The sequence below is a fragment of the Paramormyrops kingsleyae genome, chromosome 16 (assembly GCF_048594095.1).
Source record: "Paramormyrops kingsleyae isolate MSU_618 chromosome 16, PKINGS_0.4, whole genome shotgun sequence".
In the NCBI taxonomy this organism is placed as follows: domain Eukaryota; kingdom Metazoa; phylum Chordata; class Actinopteri; order Osteoglossiformes; family Mormyridae; genus Paramormyrops; species Paramormyrops kingsleyae.
The window spans coordinates 2,279,675-2,297,007 of NC_132812.1; the positions used below are offsets into that span (position 1 = coordinate 2,279,675).

A 17,333-nucleotide genomic window follows, 5' to 3' on the forward strand; every position below is an offset into this window, starting at 1 on the left:
GGTAGTTCATGGGATGGCGGAGGACCCAGAAGAGGAACTGCTACTTCATTAAGAGCATCGCTTCACGGGGAGTATACGCTACTTTCGAATTCAGCGGGGAAAAAAATCACTTTCGCTGCCTACCAACATCAGTAGCCGGATGAATCCTTGAAAACGGTGGCCGGCTGGAAGGGGCTTTGAATGGGAATGCCGATTTGCCTGGAAGGAGCGGCGATGCAGCAGCAGGACGAGACAGCGCTCCTTCGTGATAGTAGTTTTGGGCTTGATTTCGTGCCGTGCGTGTGATTGCGCACGAAACAAACTCTCCGTTATGAGAAATGATTTAACGCTAACTTGCTTATTTTCCGGTGTATCGCAACTGGCATTTAAGAAACCGCCATCATTATGTGATGAAGGCCTGAGGAAGAATAGCTATTTTCAATGGAGGCTCTATGGAAGGTAGAACCGATTCCGACATAATGTAGCCAAAACGGAATATTATCACAGATAATAAGATACATTTATACGAAAAAAAGTAATCGTATTACAATTACAACTCTCTGGATGTAAATATATCATGGATTTGCTGTTTTCCCCATAATTTCCCGTCCAGTTTCCAGGAGGTGAGATCTAGTTGATTCCGCGTTCTTTATATAATAACGAAATCGTTACAAATTCTCCTCTTCGGTGAACCTACTGGCTAGAAACTTTACTTGGGCATGGGTGAAGGAAGTCAAAACGATTTTCACGCTTCGTAACGAGATGGTAGGTCGCTGACTGTTACTGGACTGTATGTCTTCTGATGAGGCATTATTATTCATGTAAATCCGTGCATGCATAATTACCGCCCATGAATTACTGTGTTTAGTAGTCATATATGTCATGCTCGTGCTTTGTTTTTTAGTGTATGCTATTGAATATACCGTTAAATCAGGGAAGTACCTAGTTTAGGCAGCATTTCACTGGGGTTTTTTGGGAAATGCCAAGCCGGCAGCTGGCATACCGGAGACGCAGGTGTACAACTGGCGCAGCGCAATTCAGGGGCAAAATGGTTAACAGAGACCGTGCCTCCCTTTCACAGGCGGCTCATATGCTGTCAAGTTAGGCCTTTCTCTGTTTCTACATACGCATTTTGGGAACTTACAATTTGATATGTGCGTTTGTTTTCTTTGAAAGAAGAATAGAAAAAAAAATCGTTAACATATTTATGTGCGTATGTTTGATTACTTGGGTGTATGTAATGGGGGGGGGGGCAATTGGACCTAGTATTCCATAAAAGTTTTAGCAGTACATCTCACATGTGTGATTTGTTTACTTTCTTTATTTTCAGAACTTAAGGATGACATTTTACACCTACAATATGGATTAATGTCTGGATAGATGCTGGTCAACATGAGATGATAATACGACGCATGAGATCCCCTTATCAATCGAGCTCACATAGCAAACCATGACTGCTCCGGCGCTGCTGCCACTGTCGGGCCGGCGGATACCGTCTGTCGTATCTGGAGCCTCCTCGCTGGCCCACCACAGGGCCACGCTGCGGCTCTCAGAGAAATTCATCCTCCTCCTCATCCTCAGTGCCTTCATCACCCTCTGCTTTGGGGCATTCTTCTTTCTTCCGGACAGCTCCAAACACAAGCGCTTCGACCTGGGCCTGGAGGATGTGCTTATACCCCACATCGACCCTAACATACAGGGCAGGCACCCTGGTCTGGCAGTGATCCACGGGCAAGGAGACCATGACGAACACCGGCACAGGTAAAGATGGCATGGACCTGATATTCCCTACCCCATCCCCTTGCTTCTTTGTTTTTAGTTCTACTTTCCTCATTTCACTGGTGTTTGCAAGGTTCCTGACGGCTGCACCGCCTTTTATCATATATGTAAACCTAACTACAGTGAAAACAATGTGATTGATGAAAAAAACTACAATTTGCTGACAACAGTGAGCCGTCAAAAAAGTTAGGGTGTCCTTAAATTTGACAACCTTTGAGTTTTGCATTTTGTACCTATGAGATAGGAACATGGACTGAATTACGTACGTGAACCATAAAATTTATGGGAATCATTGTACAATTTTTATTCTTATGTGTATGTATAGTTGTCTAACATACAAAAAACTAAGTACACTAATTTAAAAAAGAAATTTAGATTTAACTCAATATTTTGTTGAACACATGTTCCTTGCCAAAATAATTGAACACAAATACATGACATGAAGCATAAGGCTTGATGATGAAAGTGAGAATCTGCTCAAAATCATAAATCCAAAATCAGAATCCATACCCTTGGAGTCGGTGTCCACTTTGTCTGAGGTGTTGGGTGGGTTAAGGTTAGTCTTAGAGCCTCAGGTTTGCCTGAATTGTCACCAATTTCTCTACTTGTACATGTATGGGCCTGTTGTGGACTTTGGTGTGCATTTTTTACAAAAGCGAGACCAATTGCGCTAAGAGGAAGCTGATGTTGAGAGGATTAGTAAGATTATTGCAAAAACCGTTAATAGTGCCCCAGATGAGCAAATACCCAAACATCAGGTTGATGCTGAGTTACATCATCGCATAATACACTTTATTAAAACAATTGTGATATCAATGTTGGCAAGATTAAAAATTATTTTAGCTCATCCATTAACCTGTTTGATGGATTACTTGAGGGGAAATTGATATGTTTCTGAATATAATAAATCCACTTTACAGATTAATTTCCTATTTAAAGCATTAACAAAAATATGAACTTACCACAGCTTGGCTTTTCACTTCTGGTCTAGACTCAAACATTGTGATTTTATCATAACTGTTTACAGTTTTATCCACAATTCACATTTCAGATGTAAGAATCGCAATACAGCAAGACATTAACATTTACTTTGCATGCGTGCAGCATCCTCAGCCACAGCATCTTCCACACACAAGTAACCAAACAGAAGTAAACACGTCTTACTGACAAAAAAAATAAAATCTTTTAATTTATTTGATCTATTATTTGTTTGTAAATGTTGTAAACTGAGTGCAGAATTATTGACCCAAGTGATAAATGTTCATTTGTACACAAAACTTTCAACACCTTAATGTTTTTAAAAAATTAAAAAGCACTTTTGGTATAATGAGTCAATTTAGTTTACATGTACAATATTTTACATAGCTTAATAATTAAGTTTATTATTATAATGCTGCAAGCAATGCTTCTTGTCAGTTAAGTGGTTAAACAGTTAATTAACATTACTAAATATATTCCAAAAAAAATCATCATGATCTGTATCGTTGATCAAGATCATAACCAATATGACATTTTGACCATATTGCCCACCCCTACTGCAACATGTGCACATGTAAACAGTAGGGATGCTCATTTCGATTAATTTTCCCAACCGACAACCGCCGTTCGTTAACCGAACATTAACCGTTAACTGATTAGATTAGAATATTAAATTCCTCTGGGGTCGGCGGTCCCGCCGGCGGGATCTGACAGAAATTTCGCCAAACCATTTAAATAACTCTGCGAGGTTTTATCATATACACATTTAAAAAACACCCTCAGAAACCTTGGACGGTCTACTTTTCAAATATATATATAGGTAGAAACTAAATATATTTTTATAGCTTCGTGATACGAATAGAAAGAACAAGAGTGACTGACTTAAGCGTCTGCATCTCGAAGCAGCTCTGATCGCCTTCCCACTTGGAAATTGCGCTATTCGCATGATAACAACATGATAATCCTACAGTTAGTATTGGATAAAGAAATATGTGAATACGCCCATTGTAACCGAAATAAAACAAGAGCACATGTCTGGGTAGTGTTTACACCGATCGGCTACAATATAGCACACGGATACGTCTCTGCCGCTGAAGCTTTGCGCCAATGTTTCCATTTTCAGCAGCAAAGCTCGTACCTGTGTTCATGGCTCAGTGCAGGGCTAAGCCTGTGTGCCTGTAATCACAGTCGCCGATTCAAACCCAGTGTATTTAGAACGTGAAAAGCGATCTTCAGCTGAGATGCCACAAAACTTCATACTACTACTAATAATTAAAATATATATAAAAACATTTTAAACCGTTTAACTGATAGTAATATTCGGTCAAAATTAATTATTTCGGTTAACGGTTAAACGGTCAAAAGGAGCATCCCTAGTAAACAGTAAAAAAGTGGAAAGAAGTAGCTATAAAACTGTTCTCTAAAATGACCACCAGTTGGTAGTGCATTATAAATTTTACAAATTCCCATTTTGACATTCCCATGGAAATTTATTGGAAATTTTCCCCCCCTTTGCAATCCCAGATTTGCCATCTATGATTTATAGTGTCTATCTTGTTTCTGGGGCGGCATGGTGGTGCAGTGGTTAGCACTGTTGCCTCACACCTCTGGGACCTGGGTTCAAGTCTTTGCCTGGGTCACATGTGTGTGGAGTTCGCATGTTCTCCCTGTGTTGTCATGGGGTTTCCTCCAGGTACTCTGGTTTCCCCCCACAGTCCAAAGACATGCTGAGGCTAATTGGCATTGCTAAATTGCCCTTAGGTGTGAATGGTGTGCAAGTGTGCCCTGCGATGGGCTGGCCCCCCATCCAGGGTTGTTCCCTGCCTCATGCCCATTGCTTCCAGGATAGGCTCCTGACCCCCCGTGACCCAGTAGGATAAGCAGGTTGGATGATGGATGGATGGATGGATGGATGGATCTTGTTTCTCTTTTTGTGATCTGTTTGTGTGGCCAGTCTTAAGACTGAGGAAGGCTGACTGCATGCCAGTGGAAAGTCTCTTCTGGCCACTGGTTCATTTAGCCAGTAGCCAGTAGCATCAAAAATTTCTATGCTATGTTGCCAGATATAGCTGATTACTGGGTGTATAGTAGGCTAATGGGGAGTCTAGGTCTTCTTAAGTGCTCATGATGTGTATAACTCAGTGACGTGGGCATGGGTGGGGGCATCCTGGCCCTGCCTAGCCTAGGTGTCCTTTGACTGCCTTAGCTTCGGTGAAGAGTGAAATTTGGTAAAATAGATAAATATGGACTTTAGGTCGGAAAAAAATCCTTTAATTTCACAGACTGATATATCGCTGTACAGTATAACATAACAACTCGTATATAGTAGAAATAGGTGAACATTTTCAGTATAGGTGTTGTTTGTGTGTGTGTTTGTGTGTGTGTGTGGTGTGTCTCTGTGACCATCAATATATTTAGTTGTCAAATATGTGTATGTGTGTGTAATGTTCCTTGCATATGAACCCATTTCTTCTAAATTTGGCAAACAGGTAGAACACAGTAGAAAAGTTTCTGACAATATTGTTTTTACCGTTGCTATTAATAGTAATAGTCTCTGTGGCCTAGATTCGATTAAAAAACAATCTGTCAAACTAACTGCTGACAGAGAGTAATTTATTAGCCAATGTGATACTGCAGCCTCTAAGCCAAGGTGCAGTCAGTAAAGTTTGGGATCCCAGACCCCATTTCGGGATCCCAGACCTTGGTGAGGAATCTCAGATCCTGCTTATGGATTTCAGACCCTGTGTAGAGATCTCAGACCCTGATTATGCATCCTAGACCCCATTTAGGGATCTCAGACCCCATATATGGATCCCAGATCTTGGTGAGGAATCTCAGATCTTATGGATTTCAGACCCCGATGAGGGATCCCAGACTCCGGCAAGCATCCTAGACCCTGCTCAGAGATCCCAGACCTCGCTTAGGGATCCCAGACCCTGCTTAGGGATGCTAGACAACATAAATAGCACCAGAAGAGCTCCATCATCTGCACCTCCCATATTCAGTATCAAAACAAACTGTTTTTCTCCATCTTAATACCCTCAATATGACTGAATAGGGGGGGCTGGGGCAGTGTTTATACCCATAGGGTATAGCAATACAGAGGGGAGCTTATGTGGTCAGGCTGAAAGCAGGTTTGGGCTGAAATTGCTCACGCTGTGTTCCCATATCTTTCCTCAGAGTCTAGAGGTGAAAATACGAAAATGTTCTGGGTTTGATTTTGTGGAAAAAGACTTCTTTAAATGGGTGTTAGATGTGGATGGCAGCAGGGATGTTTCTCATTTCTCCTGTTTTTGCTCAATGGTGTCAACCCAAGTTGTTCCTGGTTTATCCTTAACAATTTTTCGTGAACTATAAGTAGATATATAAAATGAGATGTTTACATAAGACACTGATGACGTGCCACACACACAGACACAGAGCTGGAGTAATGCACCCATGGACATCATCACTAGATGGTTTTGGATGTATTGTCCCAGGTACTGATGAGCATCGGTTAAGGACAAGGATGCAACTTTTATGCTCTGGGTTCCAAGATCTACATGGTACCATTGAGCAATGTACAGAGGCAGACTGGCAACAGAAATCAGCCCAGCAATTTGGGATCCCCTTTGTAAGAACTGGGGGGGGGGGGTTCCTTTGCACTATGTTCCTGGTATATTTTGGTGATCGAGATCAATCAGTTGGGTACCAATGAAATAAATCATTATCCATTATTCATCTTCTGTGATTGACCTGGAAACACACCGAGACTGATGGACGGGTTGGGCACCCCTGGTATATAGACTATACCCGAAAATACCCAAACCTTCCCAATGGCCAGCCTGTGCCTGGCAATGTAATTAACCTGAACACCAGTAAAATATCCTACTGAAGTCCTTTTAGTGCTGTCCTCAGTTCCAAAAATAAGCCCTCTCTCTGTACTTTGTGGACAAACCTTGATTTACATAAGGCATGGTTTATATTCCAGTCTGATTTTTCAGTTTTAACTCTCTGTAGGCTGTCTGTGAAGCATGGAACTCTGTGTGGCACTGCACTCATTGTGGCTGATCTGAAATGCTGCTGTTGGGGCTGCAGGATCTGCCTTGCTGTCTGTGTCTGACTCTCCCTGCTCTGCCAGCAGCTGCTTCACCTGCTGCATTATGGGCTCTTTCACTTTCACAGGTTTGTCGGTCATAAGCTCACCGCCTGGAGTCATTACACCTGGTTCCTCAGTGTATCCCTGTAATTCAGCCCTGAGACTCATTGTTCAGGATGTCTCTGAATTGTGCCTTTGCATGTTGATGGTAGTTTAGCTGCTCTCTGAAGGCCCTGCTGCTGTTCTTCCTTTGATAAACAGAGTATCAAAGCGTAAAGCCTTTTGGATAAAAAGCCCTTTCCGAACAGCAAAATATATACACGTCTACTACACAAATTATCTGAACAATGAACATTCAGAGGAGCAGACTTGCTGTTGTGATAAAGGTAGTACTAGGTACCCCCAATCAGTTTACTTCCCATTAAGTGCAATAAATGGATAAAACGACATGGAATTTGCTTGGTATAAAAGAGTTTGTCAAAGGCATGAGGGGCGATTCAGCGAATGTAAAATGGAAGAGGCATCGTGGAGGGCGATGATGTGCAGGAGGTACAGGCTGATGAGAGTCCTCCGTGAGTAGCAGCCACATTGTTAGGGGGATTTAATCTGTCCCCTCACATATACACACATTACTCTCACTTGGCACATAAGAGGCTGCAGTTCTGCAGCCATGATGGAGAAGAAGGAGAGGATTTAACACAAAGCTCGAGAAACAAACGAGGCAAAGGAGGAATTCATCAGATCATTTAGGAGCCTAGTGATGGGGGAATGCAGTGGTGCCTGTGCCACCTTCCATTTCCTAAACCTGGTCCTTTGGGTGGGTCTATATACTAACTAGCACTACAGCAACACCAGTGGAGGAAGGTGGGGGCATCAGACATATGATGTGGTCATCTGGTTTAACATTGTAACCTGTAGTGGGGTCCCTTCCTGAAGTTTGATTGGCTGAGAATCTATAGAACATTACCCAATCAGAACTGTTTCCAAATGGGATGTTTACTTAAGTAAGGTTGTGTATAAGTTTGTGTTAAGTGTATAAGCAGCCAATCTATAGCTGATTTTCCAGAGAGAATCAAAATTGGGGGACATTAAAAATAGCCTAGCTCAATTTCCCTCAGTGTAAAAGTGACAAAAACAGTAGTGAGGTAGGCCTGAGTTGTTTATGGGCAGAAGACTGAAGAATGAGCTTGTGCCCTCTGGCCTGAAGGGAGACTCACACCAGCAAGCTTCTAAATGCGTGAGTCTGTACGTGGTGCTTTGATGCATATCGTACAAGGGGCAGGTGTGTGGCTAAGTGCGTTTGGCCTCACTGTATGTGAGAAGATGATTGCTGGTCAAATCCTGTCCTTAGCAGAATAGTAATGTGTCTGTAGGGTCCTTGAGTAAGGCCCCCCCACCCCCTGAAATGCTCCAAGGATACCTGATAAAAGGCTGACCTTGCACTCTGACCTCTGAACTCTATGTACAATACTGTGCAAAAATATAATTTAACATTAGAAGAGATGCAAATTAACATCCATTCATCCATTTTCTATACCCGCTTGTCTGGTGCAGGTTGCGAGGGTCCAGGGTCAGGACAGGGCATGCAAATTAACAGTAAAAATAAAAACAAAGATTTTTTTTCTGTTCTTCTAAAAGTCACTGATATGTAGTGGGTTAACTAGGGATGACGTTTTCAATTCCCAAACCTCTCCACAGAAGTACCGCAGCCATCCCATTTATTTGTTAAATTTCACCACCAACTTAAGTAAATGATGTTGGTGTAAAACTATGGTATTATAGTATGGTTATGTCTGTCAAAATGTGTTAGCTTAGCCATTTCCTCTTCTAAAGTCCAATTTGTACTTATCATCCAATACACCCATGTTTTTTTTTACTACACCTCTAGCACACCTTGTGTGGCTAATCAATATTGCATTGAGATAACTAATGAAATTAAACCTCCTCTTTGACTGCCTAAGACTTCTGAGCAATACTCTTTGCTTATGTGTGAGTGATTATGTCTCATAGGAAGACAGGATGTGTAAGAGAAGCATGTCAATGTACCTGTACTTACACAAATGATAAGTAAAGCAGCAGTTTCCATTCAAACTGGATTTTCATGCTATTGTATATCTAGCCTGTTTCCCTATGTGGGAACAGGAGTGGATGGTGTTACGCTGCACCTTTCAGTCTCTCTTTATGTTTTAACTGTGACAACTGTGAATCCCTGAATGCTGCCTGACATGGCCTGCCCCTTGTGGAAATTCATTCTCTGAATCGCAGTACAAACTCTGCTCATTGAACACAGAGAACACACAGCACTGCCACAACTTCTGCAAAGAAGGAGCTCACTTCCTGTAGGTGGTCCGGTCCCTCCATGGAAGTGGGGAGTGTTTAAACAAAAATGCATATAAAAAGTTTCAGGTGGCCATACACCCAGCAGCGCTACGCTACCGAGTGCCTGCTGCGTGCCTTATTAGAGTAAGTCACCAGCACTCCATCCCTATTTCCACCTGCGGAGTTGGCTGACAGCTTGTCTTTAAGGACATTCTACTAACATTAGCCCCCCCCCCCCCCCCCCCCCCCCCGAGTAGCCAGCACTAGACTTGGGCGGTACCTAATTTTTAAGGTCATACTGTCCAGACTTTATGCTGTGGTAAACAGTTGTTTGATGGTATTAAGAAGCAACACTATTCTGCTATTTCCCAACATAATTTGCTGGGGAGGTCCATACATATGGTTCTGAGACTGGTCCACTGCTGCAGATGCTTTGCTTGTTAAGATGATAATTAAGCATGGTGGATCTTTTCAAACTTTGCAAAGTCATTGTATGGATACCACTCTGGAACAGATTAAATTCTGAGACAGATCACCCCAAAAGTGAAGTGATGCTGGTTAGTGGCACCAAAATGGATGCGTGAAAGCAGATGACCTGTGACCTTATGAATGTGATAAGTTAACAACAAATTGCTCCAAGAATGAGCCAGCAGCACTTTGTGGCAGCAAAGGAAGGAAACACATGATCTTGTGAATACAGTAACTCTAAAAGTATTGTACAGATCTTTTTCAAAATTTGACACATTGTCAGGGTGACAAACTGGAAGTGATCAACTTTTGAGACAGATCATGTCACAATTGAAGCATTGCTGCCGTTTCCATTTGATCCTGTTACCATGACAACCCAAAACATATTTCACAGGTCTTTTTCAGCTTATGCAGACATGTTGCATGGGTAAAGATCTGGTCCTGTTCAAATTTGATTATGATTATGGTTAACTTTATTGATGATGGGGGAAATTCTGGTGCATATTGTTACGTGCTGAAATGGGCACAGAACGGAGACAGAGGAGCAGGAGTCCAGGAAGTCGGGGAAATTAAGGATTTATTGGGGAAACAAGGGTTTTACGGGGGAGACAGTCGGGCACATGGGACAAACGGGCAGTAACATCAACGACAGGACTGGGAGAAGACGAACAGGGAAGTACTTAAATACACCAGACTACATTGAACGAAACTAGGCACAGCCGGTGACAAGGGGATTCCACAGGGCAGTGAGGGAGGGGGGCGTGGCACACAGGGATCAGATGAGCGGGGCATGACACATAAACAGCAAGAACACATATATTTTGCCAATTAGACAAGGTACAAAGACAGCACACATAGTGCAAACATTTAAAAAGCGCATAGTACACAAATAATTTAAATATTACAGTGTGACATCAAAATTATGTATTTAATGGTAAGAATATTATTTATGTGCTAATATATTTTGTGCAGTTACAACAGCAAGTATTGGATTGTATTGTAAGACAGGATGCTTCCTGATGTATTATGATACCGTGGTGGCTTGAGCCGGTGGCTAAATATGCTGCAGGGGGGACATTTAAAAGAGGGTTATTATCCATCTCGTGCTAATGAAACTAGCCTAGCACGAGTGATCACTCAATTATTATTGGACTAAAATAGTCATGTAACACACATTTACAAGATAACATAGGTGTAATGTGCAATATTTACAAAGTATACAACTTGCCCTAGTTTAAGATAATAAAAAAGTAGTGCTTTACATGTCTTATAGTGTTACCTGTGTAAAGTAAAATGAGGAAAAAGCTCATGGAACCATTTCTGGACAAGGGCAGAACAGTTGCAACAGGCGGTTTCTTCACATACCAGTCACTGGCTAATAGACTAAACGCAACACGACTCTGCTTGACACCATAAATAAGATACGACGGGAACTTCCACTTCAGGCTAGAAATGTTTTGGAAACCGAGGAATTCTCCACACCAGTGTTTAGAACTGGCAGTGTTATTCTGACAGTGTATGTACCTAAAAATAAGTCATCTGTCTGTATTCTGAGCACCATCCACCAAAACCTGGAGTCTGGCAGCGATCACAACAAAAAACAGCACGGTCACAGACTACAACTGCTTGAAGGTATGTGAATGTACATCATTTTCTGATATGTACTATACATGTCAATTCAAAATGTAACACACTTTTGTCTCTCTCTCTCTTTTTTGTGACAGTGTTATGTTTACATCATGGACCAGAAGGTGCATGCTTACATGATGTGAGCTGTTTTCTGCGACATATTTGACCTGGTGGCGATGAATGCACAGATTCTCCAGAGGGTTGAAGCAGTGTTCATGGCTCGCCTTGCAGAAAAACTCATTTTTTACAATAAAAAAGCGATGGAAAAAGAAATGAAAACATAACTTAGTCAAGCTTCCATTCCACAGCTTACCGCTGGAAGGACAACTCAGCAGTATGTACATTAAGAAGGAAGGTCCTTGAGTATATAGCAACTGTTAGTGCCTGTGTGGAATTATAGGATAGAAATGATTTTGTACCTTTTGTGACACGGTTTGTGACATTTAATATGTTATATATTAAATGTATTCCTCCCATTAACCACTTGAATGACATTGACTCTCTCACACACACACACACATTATTTTTATATCATCTGATACTTGAAATTTACACATTCTGTATCTATATTTCTCTACTAGCTTGTTCTCAGTGGAAGTGTTTACATACAAAGTGCACTGTGGTGTTTCAAAACACCACACAAAAATGCACATGCATGCACGCATATAAGATTGTCTACCATTGCTGTAAACACAGAACATACATCAAATTATATCAAATATATGTGTATAATTGACACTAAGGTTACCTCAGCCGATTTGGGGGTTCCAATGTATTTCAAATTATGCTATAATGCACTATAATAATATAGAATTGGAATTTGAATGTACTGGGCCACACCCTGTATGATGTTGAATTGGAATGACAGTAAGAAGAATTTAATTAATTTCAATTCAATGCAATCATACAACACATGAATGTCATTTAATCTAGCAAAACATAATTGTATAACATTTGCTTCCATCATGATAGGTGTATATATTAACCTTATATACTGTATGTACTAGAGAGTGAACTTTCTTTTTGTATGATTGTAAGATAAAAATTGTGTCATTGTTTTAGCCTATTCTAACAATATGCATTTGGTTTATGTTAGCCATCTAAGCCCTTGTCCCATGTTATTCTTTTCACATAATTAACTGTTAATGTGTTTTACCATTTGTCAGGAATGGTAAGCAGTAGCATTTCCTGTGAGTGTCCGTGGGTTGTCAGATGGATATGGTTGAGGATCTTTCACCATGGTACACAAAATCACAATTAAATTATTTATTCTGTAGGCAACACTTCAAATGTATGTACCAATGCATATATACTTTTTGCTGCTGTAAATATTCATGGTGGCGTGGTGAGGGGTGACATCAGACACCATCAGGAGGAGCTGATCCGCTACAGCAACAGCTACTCCCTGAGTATAGCAGCCATTAGACCAAAAGTAGGTATACCCACCTGCAGAGATCTGGCCACTCCCCATTCTGCGTACCTCAGAGAGTGCCGTCACCGAAATGCGGAGTTTAAAGTGTGTGAGTAGTGTATCTGTCTACGGGGAGAATGTTGACCTTGTCAATAGATTTTCTTACCTTAGCAGCAACATTCATGTCTCTGATGACTCTTTCTATGAAGTCAGCAGATAGATTGGGAGAGCATGGGGGGTTATGAGGTCGCTGGAAAGGGGTGTGGTGCTCCTGATATCTTTGCGAGAGGACGAAGGTCCAAGTCTTTAGAGTCCTGGTGTTCCCTGTCTTGCTGTATGGCAGTATGACTGGGTATGACGCTACCCAGTGAGACGATGACTGGACTCCTTCAGTACTGTGTCTCTTCAGAGAATCCTTGGGTATAGCTGGTTTGACTTTTTGTCAAAGTGGTTGCTAGAGGAGTCCTGAATGAGGCATATCAGTTACGGCAATGGCCTTGTTGCACATTTCCCTGAGGGTGATCCGGCTTGCAGGATCCTCATTGCTGAGGACCAGAATGGCTGGACCTGGCTAAGGGGTCGCCCACGTGACACCTGGCTGCGGCAGATGGATTGCCATTTCTGGAGTGTGGGACTGGACTGTGTCTGCCTGGGGGGTCGCCAGCTAGGGTCTTGCAGTTTCGCCGTGTGGTGGGCGCGGTGATACGCTAAAAAAAAAGGTTACCTGGCACTTTGGGAGGAGCTTAAAGCTCCCCCCGTCTGTGACGTCATCACCAATGATTGACAGGTCCAGCTGCATGCCCCCATCCCAACGATGATTGACAGGTCCAGCTGCATGCCCCCATCCCAACGATGATTGACAGGTCCAGCTGCATGCCTCCCACCCCAACGATGATTGACTGGGCCAGCTGCACCCGTTCCCCCACAACTTAGCTAAAATTTAAATTAGTAATTTAAAGCTTGTATTAAAACAATGGTTACATTTATTAATTACGTTTTAAGGAATAATAAAGCGTGTAGTAGACTGAATGTAAGCTAGTGCATACACGTATTTTAAAAAGAAAATGCACGTAAGCTCATTATATTTAACCGAAATATTTAAAGAATACTGTGTACTTTAAGCACAAAACGGCACAAGTCCCAAACTTTTAACTAGAGACACCATATTTAAGTAGAGGCATACCCGAGCGAAAAAAGAGCAAATGCAAAACAAGCACAACTATTTTAGCCAAAGTTTTTCAAAACGAGAAAAAGCCGTAATCAGTTTAACAGTTTATTTCAATGTAAAATAGAAAAAGTATTTCACCAAATGCGAAGAACCATCGGTTCCGTCAGTGTAGCACAAACAGCGGGGTCCACAACGGAACAAACCCGACATGCTGCCGGCCTATTCAAAACTTGCGCGTCAAATGATTGCCCGTGGGGGCAGCACGGCGCAGGCACACTCACGCAGACACACATTTCAAAGTGGCGGCAACAAACGGAGTGCCCTGTTATTTCAAACAAACCATAACGTTTAAGTAATGAAGCACTTTTCTACCAATGTGAATAATAAAGTAAAGCGCCCTAAGCATTTTGACAACAAGAATCAAGGAATAACGCGGACAACCCTTGTTAAAATGAGCATACGGCATTACCCCAGAAGCTGGGTGGCTATTTGCATATGTCCCAGCATGCCACACTGTTGTAATGTGAACAGCCTAGACAATAAGTTTTAGGGCTGAATTCATGTGTTTTAACATAAGGTGGCGTCGAAGAGCCAAGCGCTGTCTGGCCTATTTGCGCATGTCCCAGCATATCGCACTGTTGTAATGTGAAAAGCCTAGAAAGTAAGTTTTAGGGCTGAACTCGTGTTTTAACAAAATGTGGCATCGACGATAGTGTTGTACTAAAAATAGCCGCAGTCTACTAATGCTTTAAATTAGGAATTATTCTCTTTAACATGAATGTGCTGTTTTTAATACAATGTTTAATACCATGTATGTGAACAGCCTAGACAATAAGACAATAGTCTTTGCGCCAAGCTGTCATTTTAGTTATTATTAGTCTTAGTCACGTCCATACTCATTTTAGTCCAGTCAAGTTTTTGTCGACTAAAAGTCTGAGCATTTTAGTTATGTTTTAGTCAGATTATCCATGACTATTTTAGTCTAGTTTTAGTCAACAAAAACTGATGACATTTTAGTCTAGTTTTAGTCAACGAAAACTGATGACATTTTAGTCTAGTTTTAGTCAATGAAAATTGTATTTAATCTCTTTATTTTAGTAATGCAATTCTATTTTACCTAGTCAATATAATACAAGTACATAGTAGAATACACAAAAACCAATTTTTTTTAGTCAAATGCATTTCACAATTAAAACAAGGTTCTTATTACTATATTATTGTTACCTGATAAACTCAAGAATACTCTTCATCTATTCCAGACACGGAAGACACTCTGATTTGAATTTATAACATTTATTTTGCCAACCAAACATGTTTGAACTTAGAAGTACACACTAATTAAAATAAAATAAAATAAAAATATAAAATAATGTCCATCTTCTTGCGTGGGACTTGCTTCACTGAAGCTGTTTCTGGAATCTAGCACAGGAATAGATACAATGTCAAGACAGATGCAGCCTCTGGAAAATCTAACTGTTGTAAATATTAAGTAGCATAAATCCTTGCTATCAGGCCTATTTTTCCCTCAATGACTGAAATTATTGGTTTTAATTTGGCTGTTTATTTTCAGCTACAATTGTTTAACAGAAAAAATAGGCCTCACAAGATCATAAGGGATGCCAATCAAAATGCATCATGCTCTGAATCATTCATGAACATCCTTTCCACAAGAACATTATTTCACAGTTAGCAGGTATTAACATGACCTGTAGCCTCTACGTGGATGGTAACTAGCCTGGCAAGCCAGACCCACGCACGATGTTCCGAAAAACGTTTCAAAACACTATCCCTTTAGACATACAGTGGTACCTCGGTTCTCGAACTCACTAGAACTCGAATTTCTTGAAAGTCGAACAAACCAGTTTGACCTAGAACTCGATCTGAATATCAGAAGTAGCCTGCTTTGAGAGGGTTTTTGTGGTTTTTTGGCCTCCCTAGAGCAACTTCGCTTTAGTTTAAGCTAAACGTGGTTCAGCAGGAAGTTAATCTCGGGTAAGTAATTGTAAATTTGGTTATTTTAAAAGTTAAATTTAAAGGTTGTTATCGCTGACGCTGTCGGATAATTTATAATAAAGTACCGATTTAACGCAAGTGTTAATTTAGTGTTGTAGTGTACTCGGCACTTTGTTTTAACTATATGTTAATTAGATCAACTAAAAGTTTATATATTCTCTATTAATATACTGGGCTGGGAGTAAAGGACGGGAACATAGTGAGTTAGGTAATTATGGGGCCAGCTCAGTGTTGTGTTTGCAAGATGTTTGCCCTTCTGGATGCTTGCGTCCAGTCGGACTTCGTCTGCGAGCGATGTGGGTTAGTTGACTCACTCATGGTCCAGGTTCGTGACCTAGAGGAGCGGCTGGCTCTCATCTAGCATAGCAATGAGTTATAGGAGAGAGTTAATACGCCTTCTAGGGAGACTATGTGTACGTCACAAGCGGGGAGGGGGGAGAATGATGAACAGGTAGGTCAAGAGAGCTGGGTGAACGAAGGTCGTAGAGGTAGAAAAGGACGTACACAGTTCACAGAGGCGGCATCACCTGAAGTAACGGTTTCTAACCGCTTTCAGGTGCTTCCAGCTTTAGAGCCGGAAGAGACTGGGGAGGCAGGTGGGCCCTTGGGCACCAAGGAGCCACCTAACCCTAGTAGGAGGGAGGTTGTGGTAGTTGGGGATTCAATTATAAGAGGTGTAGATAGTTATGTGTGCACCCGTGATAGAGGGTCCCGTACAGTGTCTTGCCTGCCTGGTGCCCAGGTAGGGGACCTTCCAGATCGAGTGGACAGGCTTTTGGCCCCAGCCGGGGTGGATCCAGTGGTCGTGGTGCATGTTGGCACCAATGACATAGGAAAGGGCAGAAGGGCTGTTCTGCAAGATAAATTTATAGAAGTCGCGGATAAGCTTAGAAGCAGAACATCCACGGTGGTATTCTCTGGAATACTTCCCGTGCCACGTGCAAGTCAGGCAAAATTAGCTGAGATAAGGGGATTAAATGCGTGGCTAAAATGGTGGTGTAGGAAAGAGGGGTTCAGGTTTATGGGGCACTGGAAGACCTTCTGGAACAGGTGGGACCTGTTCAAGCCGGACGGGTTGCATCTGAACCACAGGGGAACCAGTGTATTGGGGAGGCGTATGTGCAGAATAGTTGAGGAATGTTTAAACTAGGGACTGGGGGGGCAGGGAGGTCAGTTAAGAATTTATGTGGGGAGAGACGGAAAGCCCAAATAAAAATTAAAAGTAGACACTGTAAAAGGCCTACCATTAGTGGTCTGTATTTGAATGCTAGGAGTATTAGAAACAAAATTAATGACTTAGAGGCTTTAATTTCTTCAGACAATTACGACATTATAGGAATAACTGAAACATGGATGAGTGACAATGATGGTGATGAATATAATATGGATGGTTATACGTTGTTCCGTAGAGACCGGATAGGCAAGAAGGGAGGTGGTGTTGCAGTATACGTAAAAGAAAACTTGCAGGCAAGGGATCTCACTGATAAAAATAAAAATTCAGAAGCTGTATG

General features: G+C 41.6%; 1 protein-coding gene across 3 annotated transcripts in view; it reads left to right on the top strand.

The window, feature by feature from the left end:
• man1a2 (mannosidase, alpha, class 1A, member 2) overlaps positions 1–17,333 on the top strand; it is a 117,234-nt gene continuing 99,901 nt past the window's right edge. Inside the window, exons 1-3 of one of the 3 annotated variants that reach the window (XM_023837165.2) lie at positions 1–438; positions 593–744; positions 1,310–1,740. In XM_023837165.2, the coding sequence (XP_023692933.1) occupies positions 1,430–1,740 (311 nt within the window). In that variant the 5' untranslated portion in view covers positions 1–438; positions 593–744; positions 1,310–1,429. Of the gene's footprint in view, positions 745–1,309; positions 1,741–17,333 lie in introns of all 3 variants that reach the window. The other 2 variants (XM_023837164.2, XM_023837166.2) reach the window with 2 other exon arrangements.